This window comes from Ceratina calcarata, unplaced genomic scaffold, assembly GCF_001652005.2.
Source record: "Ceratina calcarata isolate Rehan_Ccalc_2016 unplaced genomic scaffold, ASM165200v1 scaffold246.2, whole genome shotgun sequence".
Taxonomy (NCBI): Eukaryota; Metazoa; Arthropoda; class Insecta; order Hymenoptera; family Apidae; genus Ceratina; species Ceratina calcarata.
In genome coordinates, this window is record NW_017146590.1 from 135503 (window position 1) to 147706 (window position 12204).

At 43.4% G+C, this 12204-nt stretch overlaps 2 protein-coding genes across 3 annotated transcripts in view; one reads left to right on the forward strand and one right to left on the reverse strand.

The window, feature by feature from the left end:
* LOC108622841 (Mediator complex subunit 20) overlaps window positions 1-12204 on the forward strand; it is a 100894-nt gene that overhangs the window by 3788 nt on the left and 84902 nt on the right. The gene's annotated exons all lie outside the window — the stretch shown is intronic.
* Window positions 2949-12204, reverse strand: part of LOC108622840 (facilitated trehalose transporter Tret1-2 homolog) — a 75095-nt gene continuing 65839 nt past the window's right edge. For both annotated transcript variants that reach the window (XM_018020942.2, XM_026811759.1), the window contains exons 3-8: window positions 7433-7566; window positions 6131-6377; window positions 5432-5716; window positions 5030-5282; window positions 3952-4292; window positions 2949-3326 (exon numbers count right to left, since the gene is read on the reverse strand). In XM_018020942.2, coding sequence (XP_017876431.1) covers window positions 3189-3326; window positions 3952-4292; window positions 5030-5282; window positions 5432-5716; window positions 6131-6377; window positions 7433-7566 — 1398 coding nt within the window. In that variant the 3' untranslated portion in view covers window positions 2949-3188. The remainder of the gene's footprint in view (window positions 3327-3951; window positions 4293-5029; window positions 5283-5431; window positions 5717-6130; window positions 6378-7432; window positions 7567-12204) is intronic.

The window sequence follows — 12204 nt, forward strand, 5'->3', positions numbered from 1 at the left end:
TATAATAACAAAATTCAACATACCAGCATTGTTTAAGTATATGTATAGCCTATACATCCTTAATCAATAGGCAAGTGTTGCAGCATTTAATATAAATCATACGATAAATTATGAGTATTTTGATGTTTTATATGAATTTTTGATTTGATGCATTCTTGTATTTTAATAAGTTGCAACTTAGTTTTGTAAGGAATTATAGTAACGGTTTAATAAATGATAATTATTATTGACACACCCCGTGTGTCACAAGGTATGATACAAACGGATACGCAGGTTCATCTAAGCTCGCGCGAAATAATCGTAACACGTTGGTGAAAAATATTTTCATCCGTGGAGACTAGGCATTCGATCACAGACGCAGACATCGTTTCTGCAAAATCGACGCTGACGTGTTCTACAAACTATATAAAAATACAAAATACAAATGCCGTCCTCTGTCCTCTTTTGGATGACTTTGCGTCATTGCACTCGTTTCGACGGAAGTTGTACAAAATTCATTCTCGTTCGTCGGCAATCGAGCTCTCTCGTACAGAACGCTCTGTATTAAAAGTCATCGTGAGAAAAGAAAACCCGACTGTCGTCGAAAGCACACGCGTGTTTCACGGAGTTTGGCAATAGTTAGTTTACGGTATTGTCGCAAAAAGTTTTTCGGCCGTAGCCGAACAGCTGCACGGCCTCTAAATAGGTGTTCGTACAATTATTATATGTATACAATGTACAATAATATAACTGGTAATAATTTATACAATAGGTACTTAGTACGAAAGATAGTACGCGTAATATGTATAGCGTGTATATCTACAGGTAATAATATTGTCATCATTAAGTCAATGGTGGCCGTAGAACGAGGCCCCCGAGTATTTATACTTCATAGTCTCTGACGAGTAAAATATTCATTACCGCGTTCAAGTTATTTCCGGTTTGAATCCCGTCGCCCGTCGGGAAAACAATAGACGTTTCCGGTATAGCAGGAATAAAAAATAACTAAACATATACTCCCGCGGGATAGAAATTTCCATCATTTTCCCATCGGTTCAATGTTGAAACGAGTCTTTCGTTTTAATCGCTAACTTGAACGTCCATCGGTTGTAACTTGCTTTCTGGAAGAAGTGAAACTTTGCTTCTGACTATTTACGCTCTATGTAATTCGCGTACGTACATAGCTGTCGTGTTTCGCGAGAATGGAAAAAATATCACGAATTTTTGTTTAAAGAGAAACGTCGACGACAATCGACGGACCAGTCTATCGATTCTATTTTAAACAGTACCTATTATTATATGCGTATACATGTATACGTCTACTGTTCTCTTTCCTTTCACATATTTACATACGTCCGATACGTCTATATATTATATATTGTATTTGCGTGCTCTCAGGAAAGGCACGTTGCACGGAAGAGCATTCTTTTTGTTTGTTCCAACGAGATCCTTTAACCGAGTGCAGAACCGCGGATCCGCAAGAAATCGTTTGATAATTAATTATATACGAGTATAGTCTCGATAGTTACGGGAAATAAGTATTCTGCTAATTTAACGCGTTTCTTGGTCAAAATATCCGACGTTTCACAAGGCAAATTACGAATATACGTGATGATTTCTAATATAATTTACGTAATTCAGTCGCATGTGTCGTTTGATAAAGAGATCTAACTCGCGTTCGATATAGGATTATCGAGAGTGAGCATAAAAATGGTCAGATGAGGAGAAATGAACTTCGTTCTTTTACCGCTATTTCAACTTTAAACTCTATTCTACGTTCATATAAATTGTTCCTTGTTTTGATTAATCGATACAAGTCTTTAGAATCGTTACTTGGAGCGTTTAGAGAAAATCCATTAGAAAGAAGACTCGTTATATTCGCGTATTCTTTTCTCACTACTTACATGGTAGCTCTTGAATTATATTCATATTTATCTATATCTGTTGATTCGTCAAATTGAATGAGACTCTCGGTAGTCTAACGCTACCGGAAATCGAGAGCTTGCAGAAATAAACGCGTTCAATTATATTCCCCATAACTGAATTATGAAAATACGGAAGAACGAGAAATCAGGTGACCGATCATCCTTCTAAGTCACGAAAAAGCGTAGCGACTTTACGACGATCCTCTTCGACGAGAGACTTTCCCAATGATCGTTCCTCGTGCATCACAAGTAGCACGTTTTGTAATAAATGAAAGCGACCGTGTCCTTACCGAAAGTCCTGCACTCCCTCTCGTAGTGCACCTGGCCGGGCTCGAACCTACCGCCCTGCGGATACTTGTTCAATCTCGACAGACTTCTGTAGAGTCTCAGGTAATCGTCTTCGAGTTGGTCCTCCCTGTACCTCCGGCGTCGGTAGACGTCGTCGAACAATCTGTCGCTCCTCCAGTCGCTGCTGCTCGACGACAGGAACGAGCCAGCGATCGGACGATCTCGTATCCTCTCGTCCAGCTCCAGGTCCGAGAGGTCCTGCAGGCTCTTCAGATATCCGCGATAGTATCCGAGGGAATTGATCGGCGACTGATCTCTGAAATTGATGGTTCTGCTTCGACGCGGTAGGGTCGAGCTGTAGAGCCTCTCGCCCCTCGCGTGACTAATGCCGTTCTTCAGGATCGGCTTAGACCCGTTTAAGTTTAAGTCGCTCAACCCGTCCGCCCAGCTGCTCCTGTCCTCGTACAAGGCCGTGTAATCGCGTGGCCTGACTCGTCGCGGCTGCGCCTCGTAATTCGCGTCGGTGATTCGTTCCTGTGGGTGGTACGGGTTAACCGGGTACAAGGATCTGTCCCGGTGACGGTGATCTCGTCCGTAATGGCGACGATCCTCTTCGCGCCTCTCCGTGAATCGATAATCGTTGCTTCTGATCACGTCGCCGTTGCTTCTGTGCACGATTTGGCTGGTCACGTTCGCCCGGGCACTTTCGTCGGTCGACCGACGTCCCGGGAAGAATCCGTGAGACTGCATGAAGTTCTCGACGTTCTTGCCGATTCTGTTCGTCTTCTCGGCGAATATGTTGCAATAATCGGACAGTTTACGGTGATTGTAACTCCTGTAACCGGGGTAGCTTTGCCGCGAGGTCGTCGGGACTTCGGACGACGGATTCCCGGTGTACAGATCTCGCGGATCGTGCGGATTCGGGTAGGCTCCGCTCGGCAGAGGTTTATTAGACTTCTCTAAATTTGACAGCCCCCCTGTCAGCGAGGCCTTATACTACCGGGCTTGCGCGTACTCTGGGTTCATCTCGTCTAGCTGTTTACCCTTGGTCTCCGGCACGCAGCATACCACGAAACACAATCCGCATACTGCCACCGCCGCGTAGAACCAGAAGGCTCCGTGCAGCCCCAGCGTCTATAAGCAAAATTCTTCGTCTCGCGATCTTTTCTTATTACAAACCTGTACATCTTCGTTCAAAAATTTTAGGCCACTTGTCGTATTGATATGGGAAAGTTTCACGTACATTTCGAATTAGTGATCATCAGAAATTATAGTAAATCATGCAATAAGTCGTGAGCTCCTATGGGATGAAAGAATTTACATAATTGATACTCGAGAAATAAGTATAATAACACGGAGCATTTTGTTTATATGGAATTTGTTGTAGACAATTCGGAAGTGTCCTGATTCATAACTCACTTTAGAATACGTAAAGTCTTATTTAAAAGGAAACACTGTTGTTATTTAAAACTGGAATTTCACCCGTGCAACTGCGAGTGTAGAGAATTCTAAAACAATTTGATCTAACAAATCGTTTTTTTATATTTAATTCATTAAAACTTGTTCATTTATACTTCGTCGATGTTTGTACATTGTGTCTTAAAAATTATGAACGGTGATGTATATCGTATCATCAAGTATTTCATTTTGTGAACAATCGATCAAGCATCGTGGTTGATCAAATTTCAATCGAGTACCCAATGGTTGCGTTTAATAAGCAGTGGAGTACTTGGATGTTGCGCGGATTAAAGCATCTCACCTGCTGAAAATCCATGAAGAGCTTGATGCCGACGAACGCGCAGAAGTAGCTGAAGCTCGTGCTGATGCTCGAGCCGAGGCCGCGATACTCCAGGGGGAAGAGCTCGCCAATCAATAACCACGAAATTGGCGATATGCCCAGCGACAGAGCGGTCGTGAAGACGAGCACGCAGAGCAACGGGATCCAGTCGTGTTGTCCGACCACGGGCGAGTCCGGGTAGCCCAGATTCTGCGTCTGCGACATGTAATAAGCGTAGCTGCCGAAACCGGCCAACGCCAGCGACATGAACACGGTGCTCGCTATCAGAAGTGGTAGCCTCCCTACGATGTCGATCAAGAATCCTGCGAACATAAAGGAAGAAAATGATCCAACGATTATTTAATTTCACGTGTGTATTCACTTGTGTCATACACTTGTATCGTGTTACTGCGTATCATAGTTCTGTGTCATCGTTGCATACGTACGCGTATTTCCACTGCCGTTTATACAGTGTTCGTATACAGGGTGGTATAACATAAATGGAATTGATTCCACATCGAAAGATAAAATGAAAATGTAGGATAAAATTTGTTCACCTATGGTTTTGTTTCCAAGGAAATCGACTTTAAATTTCACTAAGTACATTTGATTATGTGTCAGCCTACCAAATTTCGTTATAACTTGTTCTTGGGAGTTAGATTCTTTTAGTATTACAGAATATTTAGTTTATATGTGTCAGCCTACCAAATTTCGTTATAACTTGTTCTTGGGAGTTAGATTCTTTTAGTATTACAGAATATTTAGTTTGTTTAATAAATTTTATTATTACAATCATCATCCTTTTGGTATTATATTGTCAGTAAATTATATTATACTACACATTGGAATATTACACATGGAAGTAGAACAATACAACACTCATAACGATACAAGAGTATGGCACAAGTTGATACGCGTCTTTAGAACGCCACGTTTCATTTCGTTGGATCGTGGCAAGTACAAGCAAGCGACGCGTATCTGTTATTGCATCGAGCAGCCATTCGTAAAAGACGGCATTCGATTGATGAATGGCCTCGGCCAAAGGGAAGGTTTACTGTACCTGATAACAGCGAAGCCAATAATTGCACGAAGCCAATCGCAATGTTCGCGCCGTGAGGATTCATGCCACCCAGGGTCTGGCGGAATATAATGACCGCGTAATAAGTGAACGCGTTCGCCCCGGAAAACCGTTGGAAGAACATCAGACCGCACGTGATGGCGATCGGTTTGTACAGCCGAGGCGTGAACATGCTATTCTTGAACGTGAGCTCGTACTGTTTCGCTCGCGAGGCGAGAATGTTCGTTTTGATCACCTGCAACAATCGAACGTTCATGCGTGGCACACCCGATGAATCGCAAGAGGGATGGAGGTGCCTATGATATCCGTTGAATCGCCGTTTGATTACAAAGCGACGTATTTTAACGCGTCGAACAGCGCGGACAGGCCTCTTTGGAAAATTACCTGAAGCTCGTGACGAATGTCGACGTGATCGCCGCGCAGCCACTGCAGACTGCTGGCAGCCTCGTCGTCTTTGCCATTCAGCACGAGATACGATGGCGTCTCGGGTATGAAGAGAGTACCCAAAAAGAGCATCGCCGGAGCTATGGCTACCAGCAACGCGCTTTGCCGCCAGTTCAGATACGTGCCCGCTATGTACGACAATAACACGCCGACGTGACCGAGCACCTTCAGCATCGCTGACAAGCAACCTCTGATACCAGGCATCGAGATTTCCGATATGTATACCTGGACGATAAAAATGTTGTTACGGCTAAAAGAAGATTGGACCATTAGAAAGTGAAATACACTATGCGCATTGCACGATTGAAACGATAGAAAGTGAATTTGCAATGAGATAACAAAGAATATGTTATCTCGATCTTAAACCGAGATGTCAAAAAACATATTTGCAGTATAAAGAAGAACATGACGTTTCCTGTCGGTTTAACCCTCCACGATTACATAAAATAAAAGAAACCACATGCAATTTCAAATTGTTTATAATACTTCAAGTTTAAAAATCGAATCAATCATTTTTATTGAAATTTCAATTTCGCAATAGTGATGTCAAACACCCCTGGGGTCCGTTAGAGATTAAAATCTGCAATAAGATCCGCGATAAATCAGACGACCGACCGGTTTGCAAGATATTCGAATTACCTGGGCGACCATCGTGATGACCGAACAACATAGGCCACCGATGAAACTGGTGACATAGACCAATTCGACGCAGGGTGCGATGCCCGTGAGGACCCAAACGGCAGCCAGGGGTAAAGACGTGACACGTAACGCCAATCTTCGACCCCTTCTCATTATCCAATTGCCGATCATAGCGCCGAACCATGCGCCCAGCATCGACAATGAAGCTACCCACGAGGCTTCTTGTTGCGTCACCGAGAAAGCCGACCTGCGACAAATTGCGATACGATTACAGTCGACAGGGACTAACGTTATGCGAACGAACCTAATCGTCCTAATACCAGGCCGCGTGTACCGCTCGCGATTAAGCCGGTGAACACGATCGATCGTAACGCATCGATCTTCGTAACCGGTTCAAGGCTAGACCAGTTCGTTGTGCTCGCGATTATTCTCAGCCCGCGTCGAGAATATCGAAACGCTCTCTCGTTATTTCCGTTATTTACGATATCGCGGGAGAAAATCGCGTGTCGACGTGGGTTGCGGGGTGAATTGATACATAACGAACCGATTTTTTCACCGGACGTTCACTGCCACGCGCTCCGTCCGATGCAGATTTATCATTTTATTTAAATTTAACAACCGCTCGCGGGATGTACATAGTAAATGCGCGTACGGATTGTGGACATTGTGGAGGCTCGCTGAACGACTAATGAGTCCAGGGTTTCTCGCTATTTCGCGCGGCGTGCTTCCTTTATAGCATGCGACGCGATAAAACGGAATCGCTATCGCGGGGAGAAAGTGTACGCGACGGCCACGGTTGAAAACGAACGCGGTGACGTTAATGCATTTGTTAAGTGAATTATCTCGGATATTTGCCCGCGCTTTATTACCGTCCGGCGAAATATCTCGTCGGGTTTATTTCATTTTCTTATCTGCCGGCCGGTGCTAATCGTTACCGGACGCCACGCGTATATAACTTACAATTACTTAGTTTCGCGGTCCTTGTTACCGCCGCTCGTTCCTCTGTTAAGGTGCGTATCCACTTGTATCCTCGTATCATCGTTCCGTGCGTTCTTTTGTCATATTGTTGTAAAACAAGAAGAGTGAGATAGGAGTTATCATTTCAAATAACAGAACTTATTGATTCTATTAAAATATCTTATATAAATTAATTGGAATTTGTTAAAATACAAACTTGTATTAATAAATTCCATCGAATGATTTCTTATACAGTGATATGATACGAGGATGTGCGGCAAGTAAATAGACTTCTTTACATTGTTGAGATATTTCCAAGTTTATCGAACTCGAAGGGCTACGTACCAGGTGTCGTTGTTTGAAGTCTGGTAAAGATGAGGTGGTTGGTTGTCGAGAATGGAGTCTAGGGCTGGCGAAGTGTAACCCTTTGCCAGGCCCGAAGATAGTGTTCCCATCGACAGTGCTAGGGTGGCAAGCACCTACACAAATACGCGAGTTTTTAGCATTTCTTTCTGTACCCTTCATTACAACCCTAAAATTAAAATGATTGACAGTCTATAAAGACTGTTCTATCAATTATATTTGATGAATGCTTAAAAAAAAGATATTAATCCTGTTCGCATTGCTCGCTGAAAATGAACCATTCCATTCGATGAGACAATCGTAGATTTCGCAGTTTAGATAGAGACGCGGAACCACGAATTCCTTCATCGACAAATATAGGAATGCCCGGTATGCGCATCAGGGGGGGCTGCATATTGCAGCTTGCAACCCGTCCGACAAATTGTTGGCCGCAAATTGAAAGCCAGGCACTACCCCTCGCGAGGAATACTAAACATTTGGACCGGGCTTATGTACGCAGCGATCGTTTCATAGCGGTCGTAGGAGGAAGCGTGACAATGCGAGCTGCCGGGTTTCTCCCGCATGCAGAAACCGCCGATTTTATAGCGCGCGGAGCCGAAATTACGACGCGATGGAATCTCGCGCACGGTGGAATGCAAAACGATGTTGCATCGAGTGAGTATCTCACTCTTCGCTGCGAGAACGTTCGGTCGAAAGACGAACGCGCAGCTGCGTTCCTGCGACGAACGTGAGATTTTCCGATTTCGCGCGCTCGTAAAACCGTTGAAAAATCAGCCTTCGAGACTAAAAGTTGCTCGCGCAGTAACGGCCGGCCATGGTAATTATTTAGAAAAGTTGCGAGCTCATTGTGTACCTAACTCTCGTGTGCCACTGCCTTTTCGCAATGTCTCTGCTTCGCTTGCGTCATCGGTGTTATTTGTGTAACTACAAACATTGTAGTGGCTACTGAACTCGTTCAGACTCCGAGAATATCTGGTGTATCATTCGAGACCGGTGAGACTTCCGGGACTCGCCCACAACCTCGGGCCTTAATGCCTCAAAAAAAAGCCGACAGTTCTTAATATCCGTGACCTACAAAATTTTAACCGCTTCGTTTAATCCCTCGGATCCGGATTCCAAAGTCAAGATTTCTTTTTCCTCAAGTTCTTTCTCTACTGGCTCGGTCGTACGTTGCACGATTTAAATGCGATTACATTCGAATAACTCGCGTTATTATTGCATCAATACGCGTTGCTTATGCATATCTACATCCTTGATTTTGCTATTTGTCGTATGACATAAGAAACTCGTTCGACCGTGCAAATCGCATTCTTGCCATACTCGAACAAAGCTTTTTTCAAAAGCGCTATTTAAAGGTGCGTATCCACTTGTATCGTATCCTCGTATCACTGTCCCGTGTCATCGTTACATTTCTGCCACGAACGAGAAGCGTAGGGACGATATCAACCCGGTCGAACCAGAACCGAGCGAAAATATTCGTGTCAAGGTGTTTGATTTTTCCCGCCGCGTTTCCCTTCCGTTGCCAGCGAATTTTTACACACGTGCGCACGTATGTCGGTCAGCCCGGCGCGAGAATATAATTATTTATGAGCTATAATTGTGGATAATGCAGGGTGTGCCTGCAATTATTGTGCAATTTTGCGCGCGATCCCGTCACGGCAGAGGTTGCTGCTTCGCGTAAAATAAATTGCCACGCTTAAAGATCGCGAGATAAATGCATTAATTCATCGTGAAAGAGGGGCAAAATTGTCAGGCAGGGGTTATTGAATTATGGCCTGGAGATAATTCAATTGCCGCGTAATGCGGTATTGACCACGTTCCTCTTGAAATAACCACCGTCGCTTTTACAATCGCGGAAAGCGATCGCCATTTACCACGCGTCGTTCGCTAAAAGTTTAGTAAATTCCTATAGGAAAGAAGTGGCACACGTTCCAGCTTCTAAATATCTAGAGAATCCCTCCGAGCCTTCCGCGGTGTAATAAATCTTTCTAGCTGAACGTTTCCAACGGTCGACGGGAAAAATTGCAAATTCGATCGTCGCGTACACGGTACAGCTTCGCCTCGGAATCCGTACAGCCGCGTCAGTCGCACCTGTTGTACAATTCTGTCGATATTTTCCGGCCGGCATTAAACTAGCACGGTCAGCGGGTTCTATCGGGTTCCCGCGTCGCGTCCGTTACCGGCTTCAAGAATTTTAACGCCGGTCCCACGTAAATTTGCATAGCCATTCGATTATTATTTTCGCCTCCCACGACTCGACAGGCCGTGAGTCAATCCGTTGTGAGCTATTAAACGCGAGTATGTCGCTAACCCCGTCACCGTACAGGCTTGTCGATTCTGTTGTATGTTTAAAAAATGCTCGAGTGCCGACTTTCTCGGAGATTTTTTATTTAATTGCATAGGTGATACGAAAAGTGACTTAATATTTATCGTTTATTGTTATAAACGAGATTAGACTGCAGATTTTATAAAAAAAATCAAAGTTGCATACAATATTCAAAGGTGTACGGAATATATATTATTATTTTTAATTTCTATATTCGTTTTCTAAACTTACATCGCGAATGTTTCATTCTGATTATTATTATAAACGAGAAGCAATTACGTGACTCATAGTTGTCGATTTACGCGATTCTCTTTCTCCCCGTTGCGATATTGCGTCCAACTGGTGAACCCAGCTTCCCGACGCGTTTAACCCCGTTGATGCCGACGTTCAGTACACGCAATGCGCTCGATGTCTGCGGCCTGCTCGTAGTCCGAGCACTTGCGCGCGTTCATCAAACGCATTATGTCTTTGTTAGGTTCTTTCGGCGGCTGATCCGAGATTAAAATTAAATCAAGAAAGTCCCCGGGGCCAATGGCGTGCAGTTAATACCTAACGATGGGTATGCTCGATATCAGAGCTCGCCCGTTTGATATAATCGCGCGAAGAGCGACGAGACGCGCGGTTGTAACGAAGCAGTTTGGTTCCGTGCTCCGAAATCCAATAACGGGGATGGATACCTAGTTACTGTTGTCGGATGCGATTATCTTCACCGACTAATTGGTGTATAATGGACAACATCAAAGTTAGAAACAGCGTGAACGGATCAGGGTAATTATTTCAGGTCGAGCGTTTCACGCGCCCGGGCATGTTTTGATGCACGACCTGCATTCAATAATCCTGAAATCTAATTCTCGTTGGTGCGCGATCGGGAGAGGGTAAACGGATTTGTATCGCCGGTGTACACGGTTCGGTTTGTTCTGCTTTGCAAATATTGATGGCGCCGTTAGGGGCTCGAACGATAATAAAATGCCGTGACGCTCGCTGGCGTGCAAGCCTTTTATCAACCGCAATATGTATCGCGGCTTAATGGGAATCGCTTTAACACCGCCGATGATAATCCAATTTTATGAGAATTCCGTGAAACTCTCTTTCGATTGATTATAAATAAGTCGAGGGGCATTGGCGTAAGTAGGAGGCTTCATCTTTCACTGTTTCCATTTCGAACTGAGTATTAGCATATTTTTTGTAACAGCGAAATCTTAATGAATACATTTTTACATATTTCGATAATTTATATACTACGCCAATGAAGGCATCTTTGCCAATTAATTATTAGAACTTCTCGAAAATAACAACTCTGTTTCTACGTTGAATCTACTGGCGAAGTTACTAGCCGTAAAGCAGAAGCAAATGCTCCGTGCAAAAGCAAATTGCACCCGTTTCTGGAACACTGTTCTACTCTGAAAGTTCGAACAAACGTTCCCTGCCAAGTGGTATGAATTTCTCTGGTACATGCAAAGCTTTCCGGCGCGCGTTTCTTCTCGGTACAACGTTAAAAGCTCGTTTGCCTGGCCGAACTATGTGTCTCGAGCCGGGTCGATGTTAACTAGGAAAGCCATTAGCTTAAAGTTGTTAGTCGGCTTTGCTCTGGCAAAGAAAAAGTCTCAGCAGGAAAAAAGAACTTGGAAAGTTCTTTGAATATCGGTATTATAAAAATGGTTGATAAACTATCGTATCATCGAGTATCATAGTTGTGTACGTGCACTCTCGTTCATAAATTCTAGTACATATAATAAATCATACAATTAATCAAATAATAAATCCTGCAATAAATCATATAATAAATCATAAAATATGAACTGAATTGATTATATTTCGAGTGAAAGAATCTAAGCAATTTTCGTATAATTAAAAAGTTTATCATTTACTATAATCTTTCAATTGAAACAGTCTTTGGCGGTGACTGATTTGCGATATTTATCAAATGCTCTGATAAACGATAAGCGCTTATAAGTATCCTAAGGCTTATTATGAACTATACAAGCTTTAAACTACGCACTATGCGTTGTGCCAGTGGGAGGTAGGACGTTACAGTTAAAGATGTGCATTTTAAGCTGAGCCACTCAATTAAACTTCGTAGCTATCTTTGTTATTTGCATACCGATATGGACCTTAGCCAAGTACGATTCTCATCGACCGATAGGTCCGGATTGTTCACGATACATACACACTGCCCAGAGAAATGAGCACAGGATAAAATCTTCGGCTGGTAATAATCGCGCTTGCAATGGATTTCACAGGCTGCATTTGGCAGACGTTCTGTTCGCGCGGGAATAGCTTACATGCAGACTTTTAAAACTGTTAAAATGTTAAGGATGTATTGGCTATACAGTCAATCCCAAAAGTTTATGTACCTTAGTAAAACGCATTTCCTATAATTAAAAATAGTGCACTTTTCTTCTAATTTCGATATTTAATGAGTTAAGTA